General features: G+C 44.0%; 1 protein-coding gene across 1 annotated transcript in view; it reads right to left on the bottom strand.

The window, feature by feature from the left end:
• The window catches only part of ZSWIM6 (zinc finger SWIM-type containing 6), a 118,567-nt gene extending 111,619 nt beyond the window's left edge, over positions 1–6,948 (bottom strand). Inside the window, exon 1 of the mRNA XM_086770195.1 lies at positions 6,242–6,948. Within this exon, the coding sequence (XP_086626321.1) occupies positions 6,242–6,758 (517 nt within the window). The 5' untranslated portion in view covers positions 6,759–6,948. The remainder of the gene's footprint in view (positions 1–6,241) is intronic.
• Between the last annotated feature and the right edge of the window lie 7,436 nt (positions 6,949–14,384).

Below are 14,384 nucleotides of genomic sequence, written 5' to 3'. Positions count from 1 at the left end.
CAGGTGACATTAAAATTGAACCCATGCAGACATAGCTTATAGCATGCCATCACTTTGATCCTTCACCAGTAAAAACTGCTGCACATGATAGCAGACTTCTTTTCACTCAAAGTAGGCGGGTTTTTTGGTTTTTTTTGGTTTTTTTTTGTTTTTTAAATTAGAACTTTACCAGAGTCTTATGTAAGGGTTCAATTTTAACAGGTTCACTAAAAAAAAGCAAGTGATACAGGAAAATGCAGCAACTAACTACTGTTTTTTAATGAAACTAGTTTGTCCAATGCTGATTTTTAAATAGTTCCAGCCTACTCTCACACACAGATTTAGCCTTTAATTAATTGTTCATTTCAAGAGTTAGAGTACAGGGAAAGAGAGCACACAAAGGCATCAGTTGCTGGCATGACAACTGGCTCAAATTCAAGAACTGCTACATACCAAAATATCTGATGATATACAGAGATGGAATCATTTTCTAAAACAGAAACCAAACTTTGAAAATGAAAATTGTTTTCTTGGAAGTGAGGAAAGCCTTGAAGCTAGGCAAAAAGTGAAACATGAGAAATAGGAAAACTGACCTAAAACAAACAACGAAAAATTTTGTTAGGTCAACCCAATATAAAACTTCGCTATAAAAGAAGATTCCTTGTTTTAAAAACTGTGATGGGAACTGATTTACAATTCATTTTCTCCTTAAAAACTAAATAAATTCTAGAGTAGTATTGACATTGTCCTATTACATTTATTCTACTATTCACAATTACATAGACAGATAGTATAAAGTTTTGTTTTCATATCACTAAAATGCTTACTTTTCTCTCAAAATCCAGATTAGATATTTTTAGAAAGACTGAAAAAAGGCAGGAACTGATTTACAAGATTTTCCACATTTAGTGATCTGTCCTGAAAGAAAGCTTTTTTCCTTCTTTTCCCTCTCCCCCCTTTTTTGGTTTCCAAAGAAATTACTCAAGGTCAAGGATAGTCCATCAGAGTACACACACACTGAAAATAGCTTGTGCATCCCCTAATTAATGCATTGCATTCCAAATCTAACAAGGAAACTGGAATGCATTCAGATGTCTCCCTTTCAGGAAGAAATATTTTAAAATTAGTTTACTTGTTTCTGTTCTGGCACTTGGAGATATCGGTAGTTATTTCTTAAAGTAAAACTGGAATCAATGAAGATATTTTCGCAAGACTAATAGTTTTGGAACCAAGTCAAAGAAAGTCCAGGAAAAAGTCAGACATCATTTGTTCACTCCCCCACAATATTGTATTAACAAAAATCTGGATTACTTGTTTTAGTCACACATTCCTAACCAAACACCAACATCAGGCTGACTGTAGAAGAAACCATGCTTGTTCTTCCAGCATGTCAGCAGATAAACTTCTGCTCAAACAAGGAGAGTTCAACACAACCTTTTCCCCTTGGAAAAGGGTCACTACACATACCAGGACAATTTGGTATCCCAGGACACCAAGAAGTTAATGCAAAACACAGGGCTTGCATCTCTACAAATGACAGCCTTCATTTTGTCACACAACTTAGTATTACTTGCATTAAACAAAATTTTTTTACTAGAACCATGTGTCTTACAGGTTTCATCAACAACTACATATACATTGCACAGATCAGTGAAGATGCTCAACTCACAGCACAAAAACATTTGTGCCAATTTTGCTAATAAAACACTTGGTGTGGTTTTGTCAACAGAAAGGTGTTTCACATTACACTGCACTCCAACAACTAAACCTTGACAAAGAGAAATTACATTTGTTTTTCTTGCGCCATAATTTCACATTATTTTGAGTAAAGATGGCTAGAAAGAACAAAAATAAATTATTAACTAGAATCATCATCTGTTAAAAGGATCTGAAATTTGCCGACTACAATACACATTCCACCAGAATACACATGTAGCAATGTGGCCTTGTAAGGCTCTCTCTTCTTCCTGGAGAAAAAAAAAGGGCTCCTGGGTTTGAAAGCAATCATCAACTTTTAGCTCATATTAAAAAGGAAGGGGAAAAAAAAAAAAAAAAAGGAAAAGGGGAGGAATAATCCGTTGTAACAGTAGATGATAAAAGCACATCTGAGTCAGAAGACAAATACTTCTAATTACAAGAAAATTGGGGAAAAAAAAACCGCAAGTCTTCAAGAATCAAGGAAAAACATCCCGAGAGCTCCAACCATTAGTTTACACTTGAGAAATTTTACTTTGTTTTTCTCTAAAAAGTATTTTTGTTACATCTCCCTGATCACCTATCATCAAGAGGCTTCAGAAAAACAAGTCTGCAGCTCCACACCAATGATGCTGTTCAGCTCAACCCTCCTCCACAGACAAGGCAGTTTTCTAGCTCGCAATATTAACATTAAATTCTAGAGCTGTGCTAAGTGCCAGTCAATTAATTCTTTACATTATTTTCCTTCCCTAGGAGTCTCTTCCTTCAACTCACTCCCTTGCCATTCATACCTAAGAGGCATGACTACCATGATTACAGAGCCTCACGCTGTGTGGAAAGGACTGTAACGCCTTAAAGGAAGACCTGTGTGAGCAAACAGGGTCTATGCCATAAAGACAAACCGACTTCAAATTACAGACAGACGAGGATACTCTAGGAGTACATATATGACATATCAAAAAAACACTTTAAGTACTTCTACAGCAGAAGAGCTGAGCTTCCCAGCAGTGCAGCAAAGGCAGTCTCCGTCTTTCTGGGACCAAAAAGAGTCATAGGGTTGGTTTGGTTTTTTTTTTCCTCCTAGAATAGCTGCATTAAGGGCTCTCGCCAGGTCAACTGTGCTATTGAGGGACGAGACCTCTTCCTAACCTTGACAGCCACAGCTGTGACGACAATACAGTACTGTATACTAATTCAGGACTAACCTCAGAAACCAAACATACACTTCGTCATCTAAAACTGTCTGCTCTCTCCTGGCATCTTCACAAACTTGACCAAATGAAACGGAGTCAATTTCTAATTTTCCTTCCAGATTGTTGTATTTACTCACAAAGTACTTTCACATTTAGACTGTAATTTTTACTAAAAATACCTGGTTTGAAATATATGAAAACCATGTATGGTAGAAAGTCTGTTTGATGCAGTTGAAAAGGCTTGCTTCAGGAGCCTGCATTATGGGGTTTTTGTAAAAAAAACTTTAAAAAAAAATCCTTCATGTCTAATTGAAACATTTCAAAAAGCTATGAAAACACCAATAAATTAGATGTAAATGCAATTTTGAAGCCAGCTTCTTGGAGAAAAAAAAAAACTTTCAAAATCAAGTGATGCTAATTATTATGCTAGGACAATATCACTCAACTTCAAAATAGGCTAGTAGACAACTTTACTGCTTGATCATTAAGAACACTACTGGTGCATATCACTAATGTGTCATCTTCCTTTTATTTAGGATCTTCTTTTCATCACACACATGATATGAACTGGGGGAGGGCAGGAAGCAGGATGACATGAGGATTTTTGTCAGAGCATAGATACAAGGTTTTTGAAATTCTCCCGCTTGAAATGAGTTGCCATGATAAAATTTGTCTGAATGTTTACTCAGGGCTAGACTGGGGGGGAGGGAGGGGGGAAAGGGGGGGGAAGTATAATTCAGAAGCAAATGGTTCCATTTAACAACCATTGAACTGAAATTTATGCAGCTTCCTCAGAAATTAAATCCTGCATTCCCTGGTTATAGTAATACTCAGTGTTACAAGTCAGGCTGTTAGAATTGGTATGTACTAAAGTGTACTTTGTCCAATAACTCCACTTTTCCATAGTACAATAGTAAACATTTACAGAGTTTCCATTACTCATACTGCAAAGAACATAAGTTCACATTTATATGGTCACTAAACATGCACTTACATAAACTCAATGCTAAGTTTTCCTCAATGCTACATATTCAGCTGTATTATATGGAACTAATTCCATTCTCCGCCCAATATAACTCACTCCAGTTCAATTGGCTTTAACAGTCGCACCTTTCTGCTTCACAAGGAATATCTTGCCAGCAAAAGCCAGCCCTAATGACACAGCTACCTACCCAAATTACACAAGAACTTTCCTACAACAGGACCCAGCCTACCCAAGTGCTCCAGGGAAGCCAAAAGCCTCTGTCAGAACAACTGACATGTTTCATATCACCAGGTTCCACAACTATTTTTGTGCAGCCTTCCAAAGAAGGCTCACATAAGGTTGGAGGAAAAAAAAAAAAAAAAACACACCACACAAAGCAAATGTATTTTCAGCATTAGGTACAGCATTTGTTTGGAATGCAGTTAATGGCTCCAGAAGCAGCAGACAACACTTCAGTTGGATTTATGCATATTTTCTTTCCTCACATTGACTCTTGCCAACACTACTGAATGCCCCCTCCCCTTCTGAAACCATGTAAAAAGTTACCTTTTTTTTCTTTCACAACTATTTACCGAGGCCTATTCCACTGCTGAAAGCCAGTGAGGCAAAGCCCACACTGGGTGTCTGTCTCCTAGAGAAGATTGCATCTTTTATTTATCGCCCCTTGGCTTTATTTTCACAGTGAATTCCTGGCTTAAATGTAATCAGCCAAGAAACCCTCCCTATGTGCACTCCTGTCGTTCCTCATAGCTTGCAAACAGAATCAAGTGCAAGCAAAAGGGGCTTGGGGGAGGGGGGAATCTCACTACTGCCAAACTAAAAAAGCCCTACTTCTGGTTTTGCCAGTCCTGAGGAACCACAGATGTGCCTCGGACCACTGGAAAGAGAAAGCCAAAAGATGAAACTTACAAGAAAGTTAATTAGATTAAAAAAAAAAAAAAAAAAAACCAAACAAAAAAACCACCTTGAACTCCCCCTAGGCAGAAGGGAAGGGCACTGAGCCTAGGAGCAGGGATAAGGCTTCCCTTCGGGAAAAAAAAAAAAAAAAAAAAAAAAAAAAACCAAAACTGATGGCACGCTTGCAAGCCGCCCGCCAAGCCAAACCCGCAGCGGGGCAGGGACCGAGGTTTTGGGGAGAGCGGAGGGGGAATCCCGGCGCGCCCCCCACCCCAGCCGCCGCCGCTAACAAAAGGCGAGCAGCAGCCTCTTTTGTCTGGCTTCCTCTTTTCGGGGGAGGAGGAGGGGGAAGCGACATAAAACTGTAAAGAGGGAAAAAAAAAAAAAAGACACAAATAAACATGAAAATGAGAACAAAGTGGCTGGGTCGCACAAAGCGCATCACCCACCGGCGGGAGGGGGTCTGTCTGCCGTTCGGAGGGGGAGCCGCCCCCGGCAGACAGCCCCCCCGCCAAAACTGGGGGTTTACCCACCTTCTGCAGCCCTTTAAACAGAGGCAGGGAGGAGTTAACCAGGGGTGCCGGGCGCGGGTAAGGAGCGGCTGCAGGCGGTGGGGCTGGAGGGGGGAAGAGGAAGAGGGGGAGTATTGTTCCCGGAGGAGGAAGAGCAGCGCTCCCCCCACCCCCCCGCGCCTTGTCACGAAGCAGCTCATCCCAAAGCAAACCCAAACCCCCTTCTATATCCCCTCAGGCGAGGCAGATCGCGCCCAGCTCCCTCCGGCTCGCCGCCGCTGCCCTAGAAATGCCTTTGTTCGCGGATCCCCCCCCCCCGCTGCCGGGGTCTTGCACTGCTTTTATGTCTTTATTTTGGACGGCGGCGCATCCCGCCTTCCACCCCCCGCCCCCTCCGCCGACCGCCCTTCTGCTGATTCATTTCCACCGGCGGTCCCCCCGGGATGGGGGGGGAGCGGCACCTCTTCGCTATTGTGGCTCGGGGTAAAGCGATGACCCGGATTACCGGGGGTGGGCGCTGGGAGGGGGCAGAACCAAGCGGGATTACACGGGCTGGATTACCAGCAGTGGGCACTGAGGCGGGGGGGTGGGAGTTTAAAAGGGCAGGCAGGGGGCGGCCCGTTCGGTGGCAGGGGCCGTGTCCGTGTCACGGAGCGAGAAGGGAGTTACTCCATGTCCCGGGTGCGAGGGGGAGGAGACCGGCGGAGCAAGTTCCCGGACCGCAGCACCGCCGGGGAGCCCAAGGCTCCTACGGGTCGGGCAGCGGGGCGCAACTCCCCGCCCGCGCTGCTGGATACCCCCCTCTACAGAGGGGCTGCCAGGGGAGGCCCCGGCCGCCGGGGCGGCGGAGGGAGGGCAGGCGGCTCCGCGGGCGGGTGACAGGCAGAGACAGAGCCGCGGCGGGGGAGGCCGACGGCGCTCTGCCCGGATGGCGGCGGCGGCTCGGCTCCGGAGCGCGGCTCCGGCCGGTGGTGACTCACCGACTTGCAGGACGTTATCGACGCAACCGCCGTCCAGCAGAGCGATGCCCCTGCGGAAGGGCAGGCGGTTCTCGTCGGCGGCGACAGCGGCGGCGACGTCCGAGGCCCCGCCGGGCGCCGTGCCGGCCCCCCCGGCGGCGGCGGCGGGGTCCTCGGCGCCGGTGTTGAAGGAGGAGTACATGCAGATCTCCCTCTCGCTGCGGGGGAAGGACCAGTAGACGATCCTGCGCTGCACCGGCTCCGGGATCCGCTCGAACCGCTCCTCCACCCGCTGGAAGGGCCACTTCTCCGCCACCTTGCGAGCCGCGATGTCCAGCAGGGACTCGGGGCTCTGGGTCTTGCCGAGCGGCAGCAGCCCCAGGGCGGCGGCAGCGGCTGCGGAGGAAGGTCCGGCGCAGAGCGCTCCACTGCCGGGTCCGGCGCCGCCCGCCCGCTGTCCCGGCCTGCACCCCGAGCCATAGCCGGGTCTGCAGCAGAGGCGCTTGGCGGGGGCAGGGAGCTGACCGCGCTCCGCCATGATCGCGCCGCTTCTAAACAGACAGCGGAAGTGCCCGTACCCTATAAACGGTTGCAGGAACGCAGCGAGCGGCCTCGACCTCCCCCCGCCCCGCCCACCCGCGCGGGACACGCCCTCCCCTCTGCCCTTGTATGGCGGGAGAGGGAGGAGGGGGCGGTGCCTTATGCAAATCAGCGCCGACAAACATAAATAGAACGGCCCGCTGATGTCACACGCGTGGGGGGGAGGGGAAGAAGGAGGGGCGTGGCCGGCGGTGTCCCTCTCTGCCGCCATATAAGGAATGGAACGCGGGGGCGGGGCCGCTGCGGCCTCAACCCGGTCACCGGTTGGGAAAGCCGGCGACCGGGGGAGAGGTTACGGTAAGGGGTGAAGGCGGTGGGCGCTCGCAATAAGCTGTTAATAAAAATAAGTGCATCAAGTCTTTTCCCTCTATTAAAAGCATTACGGTAGGCGCGGGCGGGCTTGCAGCCGGTTGCCAGCGACCGGTTCCCTTCGCAGATGGGATCCGGGTTGGGAACGGCACCGGCAGCCCGAAGCGAAGGGCGTGAGCCGGCGGGACGCCATCCAGGCGCGGCGGGGGGTGCCGGGGCTGGTGAGGAAGCATTTTTCCGGCATATGATGCGGAGAAGGCAGCTGGGGGTTGTGGGGTGCGCCAGGGGCACCGGTGACACCGGCTGGAGAGGGAACCCGACATCTGCTTTTTTATTTCTACCAGACACACCCCCCTACCCCCCCGCCCCAGCCTAGAACAGCAGCTTATTCTCCGAAAAGGGGATCGACGAGCTTTGCAAAAACTGCATTTTCCGTTAAAAATGGATGGGAAATTGAACGGACCTGATCAGACTTGCTAACTTCAGTTTTTAAAGAAAGATCGGCAGAAAGCTGAGATGGTTTAGAGTACACGAGTGTTGGCTTTTTTTATACTCTAGTAAGCTCTTAGGCAGTAGCACTCATTTTACATTTCTCATTTCACTGATTTTTTTTTTACATCTATGTATAGAACTTTTTTTTTTTGTCTGCTATCATACTAAGAAAATGAGTGATTTTTTTTAACCGAGGAGTTTAAACTGCACACTACAGACAGCACCTAAACTATGTTCTGCATAGTTTATTTTTTGTATATATGGCAAGTAGTTTTTTCTTTGAGATCACGAGAGTACCTCCTGGGTAAGAAACGAGTATAAACCCACGCTTGCGCTTCCGAGTGTAGGCCACACAAAACAGTTACCCTTGAGGTGCCGGTTTCTTAAGGCCACAGATACCTTGCTGGGATCTCACCTGGCTCCTTCCTCTTTTTAGGCATGTATTTTACAAGTGATGTACTGGATTTATAAACATAATTCCAACTAAAATTTGCAGGTGTTAGGCAGCCTGAATGCTATGGGCCAGAGATGAGGATGTCGTGCTTTCTTTTACCATTAATATGGTATTGATCTCAGTATTTCTGAGAGCAGAGAAATGAATATGTAGAAGGTTAAAAAAGAACAACTTTGTGATTGAATGTGTATGAGAGCAGAGGAAAATTTTATTTCATTTTTGCCCCATCACTTTTTGCTAATAATTGTTCACATCTTGAAGCAATTTTTCTTCTCTGTTGTTCTAGCACTATTTCTGTTTTAAACAAGTGTCTAGCAAGTCAGTAAAAATGCTCTGCTAAATTGGGTAATGGCTGTTCTTTACCAGGTCTTAGCCACCTGCTGCAATGAAAATAACACACTAATGCCACCGGAAGAATTCTTCCCATCATAGTAAAGATGCTTTACAGTAAAAATTGAGAAATAAGAAGAGTGAGAGGAATGCCAGTGAACAACAACACACCTGTGATAAGTAGCCCAGGTGTCAGTTGTCTCAACTCAGTCATTTTCTGTATTCAAATCTGGGTGGAAATTATTAAATTTGCTTAAGAAATCCCAGAGAAAAGCAGGTGGAAAAGCCCACAGATCCACCTCTTTCATTGGTCTACTACTTAACAGGAATAGCTACTTCCCATTAAGTCCATGAATATTAATAGCTACACAGGGTGCTGGTGAAGCTTTTTTGTTTCTGGGCTAGGGAGAACATGAACAGGTAATGGCATCTTTGCTCTTGACATGCTGCCGGAAGCACCAGGTATGCTTCTCCTCGGGCTCCCTCTGGACTGGTGTAGCACCCTAACGCCTTGCTAATTACCATCCCAGGCTGAAGTTCCATTGTCCTGCCAGTTTTGCCCCTTGAGTTCATTTACCTTTCTGAAAGCAAGTGGGATGTGTTAACTCCAGGGAAGAAATTAAAATGTGTTAAAGCCATACCTGAACTGTATTTTAATTTCTAGTTAGGTTTTTTCTTTCAGCGGATGTTCTTCTTGTGGAAAGGCCTTGCTGGGCTGAGCTGTCATTTCCTCTTTTTCTCCCTCATGGTTTTGAGAGGTCTGTATTCCAGAGTTACACAGAGAAGAAGGGGTGGCTGCCTTAACTCGCTTAACTTCCTGCACGTAATCAAAGGCTGTTCTATGGGCCTTTGACTGGAAAAATACCCTTGGCCACCACTCGGTGAGATTCCTTCTTAATAATGTTTCAAAGCCTTAGGCCCCTTGCAGTCATTTTTGCTCATTCCAGTAAAACATGCAGGGCTTGAGCATTCTACCCCTTGTGCTAATTTAAAAGAAAGGTCGCATGCAGCTGCACAGTTGTCTTTGTGCGAAGCAAACAATGATCTAAATGTAGAAAAATGGATGGCAGACAACCTAATGCTGGCCAGCACAAGTCATCCTGGTGATTAAAACTTGTCTGGAAAGATGAGACTCAGCATTCCTTCATTGAAGCTAAACAAGAATCTGGATTCATGCACTGTATAAAATATTTCTAAATGCTGGGAGGGTAGGGGGTCAGAGAAGAAGAGAAGGAAACTCGGGAAGGGAGGCTAGAGGATTCTCAGAGCTAGAGCTTTAAGAAAGAAAAATACAACAAAAATTACTTGAAGTGAGAGCACTAAAATTATCAAATACAAGACAGACTGATGGGCCTACTGTCACAGCAGAATTTACAATGCTAAATCAACTTTTTTATCCTGTTTTTTTTAAGCCTTTTTAGATAACTAGGCACTTCAGTTCTTACAAGAAAGCTGTAGCTTTTACAGACACCAAATATGTTATAACATTTATCATTTGAAAGCTTGAAAAGCACGGCTGTAGTTAAAGGTAGTGAGTATCACTGTGCTCTGCAGCATAGTGACTCTGGAAATTCAAACACAGGAAAAACAGTAGTAATGAGAGTCAATGAAGTTACTGTCTTAAGATTGGTCACTGAAGAAAATAGTTAGTCAATATCTTTAGTTTTCAATATTCTCTTAAAACAGTTTCCTTCATTATGTTCAGAAACTATTTTTAATTTAAGGAGTTAAAAAAAGAATATTTGCCTTTTACTAGCCTTTTAAATCAAATACTCTAGCATAAATATTGCCAGCTCTTTAGAGTCTCTCTATTAAAGTGAAAATAAACCAACAGAACTGAATGAGCCCTTTCAAAGTGCAGCTTTTTATTCTAATTAAATTCCATGATGATTCCAAAACTGAAGTCAGAGGCTAGAATCTAAAAGCGTCTAGGAGAATGTACTTAAAACACGAAGGGTGCTTTACGAGTATTCTAGAATAACGAAAAGAGACAAACATCTTATTTTGAGCTAAATCCTCTTGACATTCATTTCTGTGTCCTCTGCCTTTTTGTGGCTTGATACTTGACGTATGAAGTAATTCTGAGATGGACTGAAGGGGAAGGCATTGTGTGTGCCAGAGTCCCAAAGCTGTGTGAATTAATGCTGCTCTGTATTTCCTCAAGGAATGAGCACATTCAGTTTACATTTATTGAGAATAGACCCTGGGAATGGATTATTTCTTCCTTATAAGGAGCCTTGTGTTGGGATATCTGTTGGGACAGTTTAGCTCACTACTAAGTTACTAGGGATAAAAGCACCACTGTTACAAGTAAAATAATAATGTGCAAGTGATTTCTTAAAATTAAACATGTTGGACTGATTTAGAGGGTTCACAATTTCAAAGTCTTGGAATAGAGGAACAAGAGTGTCTCACCTTTGTTCAGAGTTTTGATTTATTCTCTCACCATTTGCAAAAAGTCAAAAGCAGAAAATTCTGGCTCTGCAAGGAATCTTGATTTAACATTCCTCTGGGTTTGTTGTGACTTTCTGTAGATCTAAGTTGCAGAATTCATGAACACTCAAAGTACAAACAGTGATATTCCTCTCACAGGCTTTTGTGAACTTTCTTTTTAAAGGATTGTATTTTTCTAATATCAAAATGTAAGCAAATTTGATGAAAACTTCAGGTTTTAAAATAACTTTCTTACAGGTATTTTCTCTCTTTACTGTAAGGACATACACATAATTGTGGCAGAGCAGTTAAAAAAAGAAAAAAAAAAAAAGAGTCCTCAAAGCTTTATGCTCTTCTGGTCAGACGTCCACCACCAAAAATGTGATAGGGCAGTTCAGAAGTTAATCAAGAGTAAAATGACACCAGTGAGTCTACCAGCACGTGTCAGAACCTCAGCACGTACAATGTACAGAAAGTGAAGTGGACTGGTGATCTAAAACGAAACATGATGTGACCGCCTTCTTCTGGGTAAGCATCCTACACTAACAAACCTCCTTTATCTTCTCGGGCTTCTTCCCTTTAAACTGCACTTTAGACTTCCTTGCATTAGACCAAATAACTATTTTGCTGTGGCAAGTAACATAATAATTCTTGGGCAGAACTTCTGCATGAAGAAGGGCCTGCAACCCTCAGTACGCTAATGTCAGGAACAAAGGGCATTGCATACCCAGATTTTCACCAATGGCAAAGAAAGAGGAACCACATATGCAAAAAAGTCTCAAAAGTTTAATTTCCAGGATTCTCAGTGCTGCTGGAGTGTATTTAAAGAAAAAAAAAAAAAAAGAAACCACAACCCAAAAAAAGGGGGGTAAAAAAAACCCCTCTTTTCCATTTCAAGAACTCTGAGACCAGATTAATTTGTGATGGCAAGAGAGCTGTACTTACAAGGGAACAGCTTAAATACGCCAAAAGCTGAAGCTCCTGCCTATGCGCTATAGGGATGTGGTGCCTATGGACAGGACCCTTGCTGTGCTGGTGCCTCCTTGTCTCCACCAGCACAGCCTGGAGATCGTGCAAGGAAGAGGAAAGTATAGCTAACTGGCCAACCATTGCATCGGATATTTGCCACTCTTCTGTGAACTTCTCTGCCTTTGTAACTGAGGACTCGCAGAAAGTATGGAGGCAGAAAAAGGCAGAGATATCTAAGCAGCACTGGAGTGGTTCCTGTTTAAACAACTGATATTCTTTTTAAAAAGTTTGGGTACAATGTCTGCTTCCCATATCTTGGTCACCACTGATTGCATTTAGCAAGCTGGGGAAACTGAGCTGGACTTTAGCAATTTTTTTTTTCTTAACAGTCTATTTAAAATTTGATTCCTACTTGTACTTAAATTCTTGGTTTACAAGTATTCAAACAATATTGCAAACTTGCCTCTAGCTTTGCTGGGACTGAAACACCCAGTCAGGGTTTACCAATGATTCTTTTCTTGGGTTATATCAGAGACAAATTTAGAAGGTGGTGCTCTAAATATGAGGGTTTCTGTATAATTCAGACACCCTATGTAATTAGGGACTGAGACTTTTCTGTGTGGCAGAAAAATGCTGCTGTGCCATCTGGTTAAGCTTCATTTGGTCAAAGAGGACTATCCCTGGGGAATAATTGATAGTCAATGTGAAGGTATAACATTTTGGGGATTTGTTTTCTTTTATTTTCACCCAGATTTCATCTTCTATTTGTAACTGTATAGCGGTATTTGATGTCAACTCCATCCTTAAGCAAAGTGCTCTTTAAGTAATTTTGCGGGTTAGTTTTAACTAAGTGAAACTTGGGCATTTGTCCCAGGGCTTTAGAAAGTATTTGAAACTTTGTAGCCCAAGTGCTAATTAGACTGATACATACTTGTTTTACCAAGTTATTCCTGCAACACCTGTGTCCGTTTGGAGTGGTCATCCTTCAAAGTTGAACACAGTTTACCAACGTGTATCTTGGGTGATGCTGATATACTTTCACCTTTATTTTATACCCCAGCTGTAAGTATTTTCATTGTCTATTTGGCTGTTTCTATCCCTCCTTTCTCTTTCCCATCTTCCTTTGACCACAATTTGGCGCTGCCAGTTCACTGTACGCTGTACTGCTCTGTCCTCTCTAATGCCCTGTACACTTTCCATCTGCTTGCCTTTCTTCTTCCTATTCTTCCTATCCTGCAGTCTTGAAAATTACACCAGAGCTAATATCTCAAGCTAAGCCTTGTAATCAAAGTAAGAAGATAGACAGAAGAAAGCTATGGTTAGAGCTTTGCAGTAAAATTTTCTCCGAGAAACCAGTACTTCCTTCTACTTCAGTAGCTTCAAAGATTTCACTGGAATCCCTTTCTTGGAGCAGGAATGTAATTTTTTTTTTTTCCTACTGGTCTGTTACTAAACAACATCTAACTTTTGAAGTTGCTCTGAATAACATCATCTAACTTTTGAAGTTGCTCTGAATAGAAGAGGAGAGCATTCTTCTTTGTCCTCTTTTCTGCTCCAGGGATTAAGATGAGCTGACAGATATGCCTCGGCTGCACTTCACCACTTGGAATAATAGTGCCACAATGTGCTTTTATATTTCCAGAAAGTTAGTGGTTTTAGCCTCTTCCAGGGTGGGTTTTAGGAATTGCAGGAATTTGGCAGTTTTAGTACTGAAAAGGAAGGGACTCCTTAATATTTAATACGTGTCCATGCTTCTTTGCTTCAATAAATTAGGCAGGACACATGGGACAGCTGTCTTATTGCTAGACACTGTCCTCTGCTGGGCTGCACTGGGGTCCTTGAGAGGGAACGGATACAGGCACCGTGTGTGGTGTGGTTCAAAGGCTCCAGGAGATACTGTGTCACACACTGTGGCTGTGAGCTTGGACAGATGTCACCATCAGTCATCCTGCGGATGCTGTGCTCCGTGCACAGGAGGTGTAGAAATCTATTCTGCTGTGTTCATGTAAAATACATTTTTTAGTGGTTCCAAAAAAATGGAGCCTCTGGGCAGGGACAGGTGTCCATGGAGCCTCTGGGTTTTAGTGAAGTTGGAGTGAAGGTCTGACCGCACGTTGCTCCCCTAATCTGAGCAGGTGGAAGAATCTCTCCAGAACTGCTTCCCAGGTAGTACTTTTAATATGTAGTTCTCAGAGCTTTGTTACAGACAGCACAAAAATCACCGTGTTCTTCTGTTCTGAGCAGCTGGAGCAGCAAAGCCTTGAGCACGGTACTCACTGTGCGTAAGGCAGCAGAGCTCTCCATGTGCACACTTCGACAACAAGTACTGGGTCAGTTTGCACTCCAGTCTGACCTTTCAATTTATCTCTGGAAACATAAGGGCCTTGATTTTTGTTTTTTAAAACAAAAGTTTACTGGCTGCAGTCAAATGGCTGCTTCTGAAGTTCACTGGGAAATCTGGAGGTCCTTTCTTTAAAAAGAAAATAAGAAATCACTAGGATGTGAGTTAGGAGTGGAAGAACTGAGGAAGAGCAGGGCAGAACTAACACGAGTAAAATTTGAGGGATGAATGTATAA

Source organism: Chlamydotis macqueenii, chromosome Z, assembly GCF_036417535.1.
Source record: "Chlamydotis macqueenii isolate bChlMac1 chromosome Z, bChlMac1.mat, whole genome shotgun sequence".
Classification (NCBI taxonomy): Eukaryota; Metazoa; Chordata; class Aves; order Otidiformes; family Otididae; genus Chlamydotis; species Chlamydotis macqueenii.
Note: the sequence above shows the minus strand (reverse complement) of the source record. Positions and strands in the feature narration are given on the sequence as shown.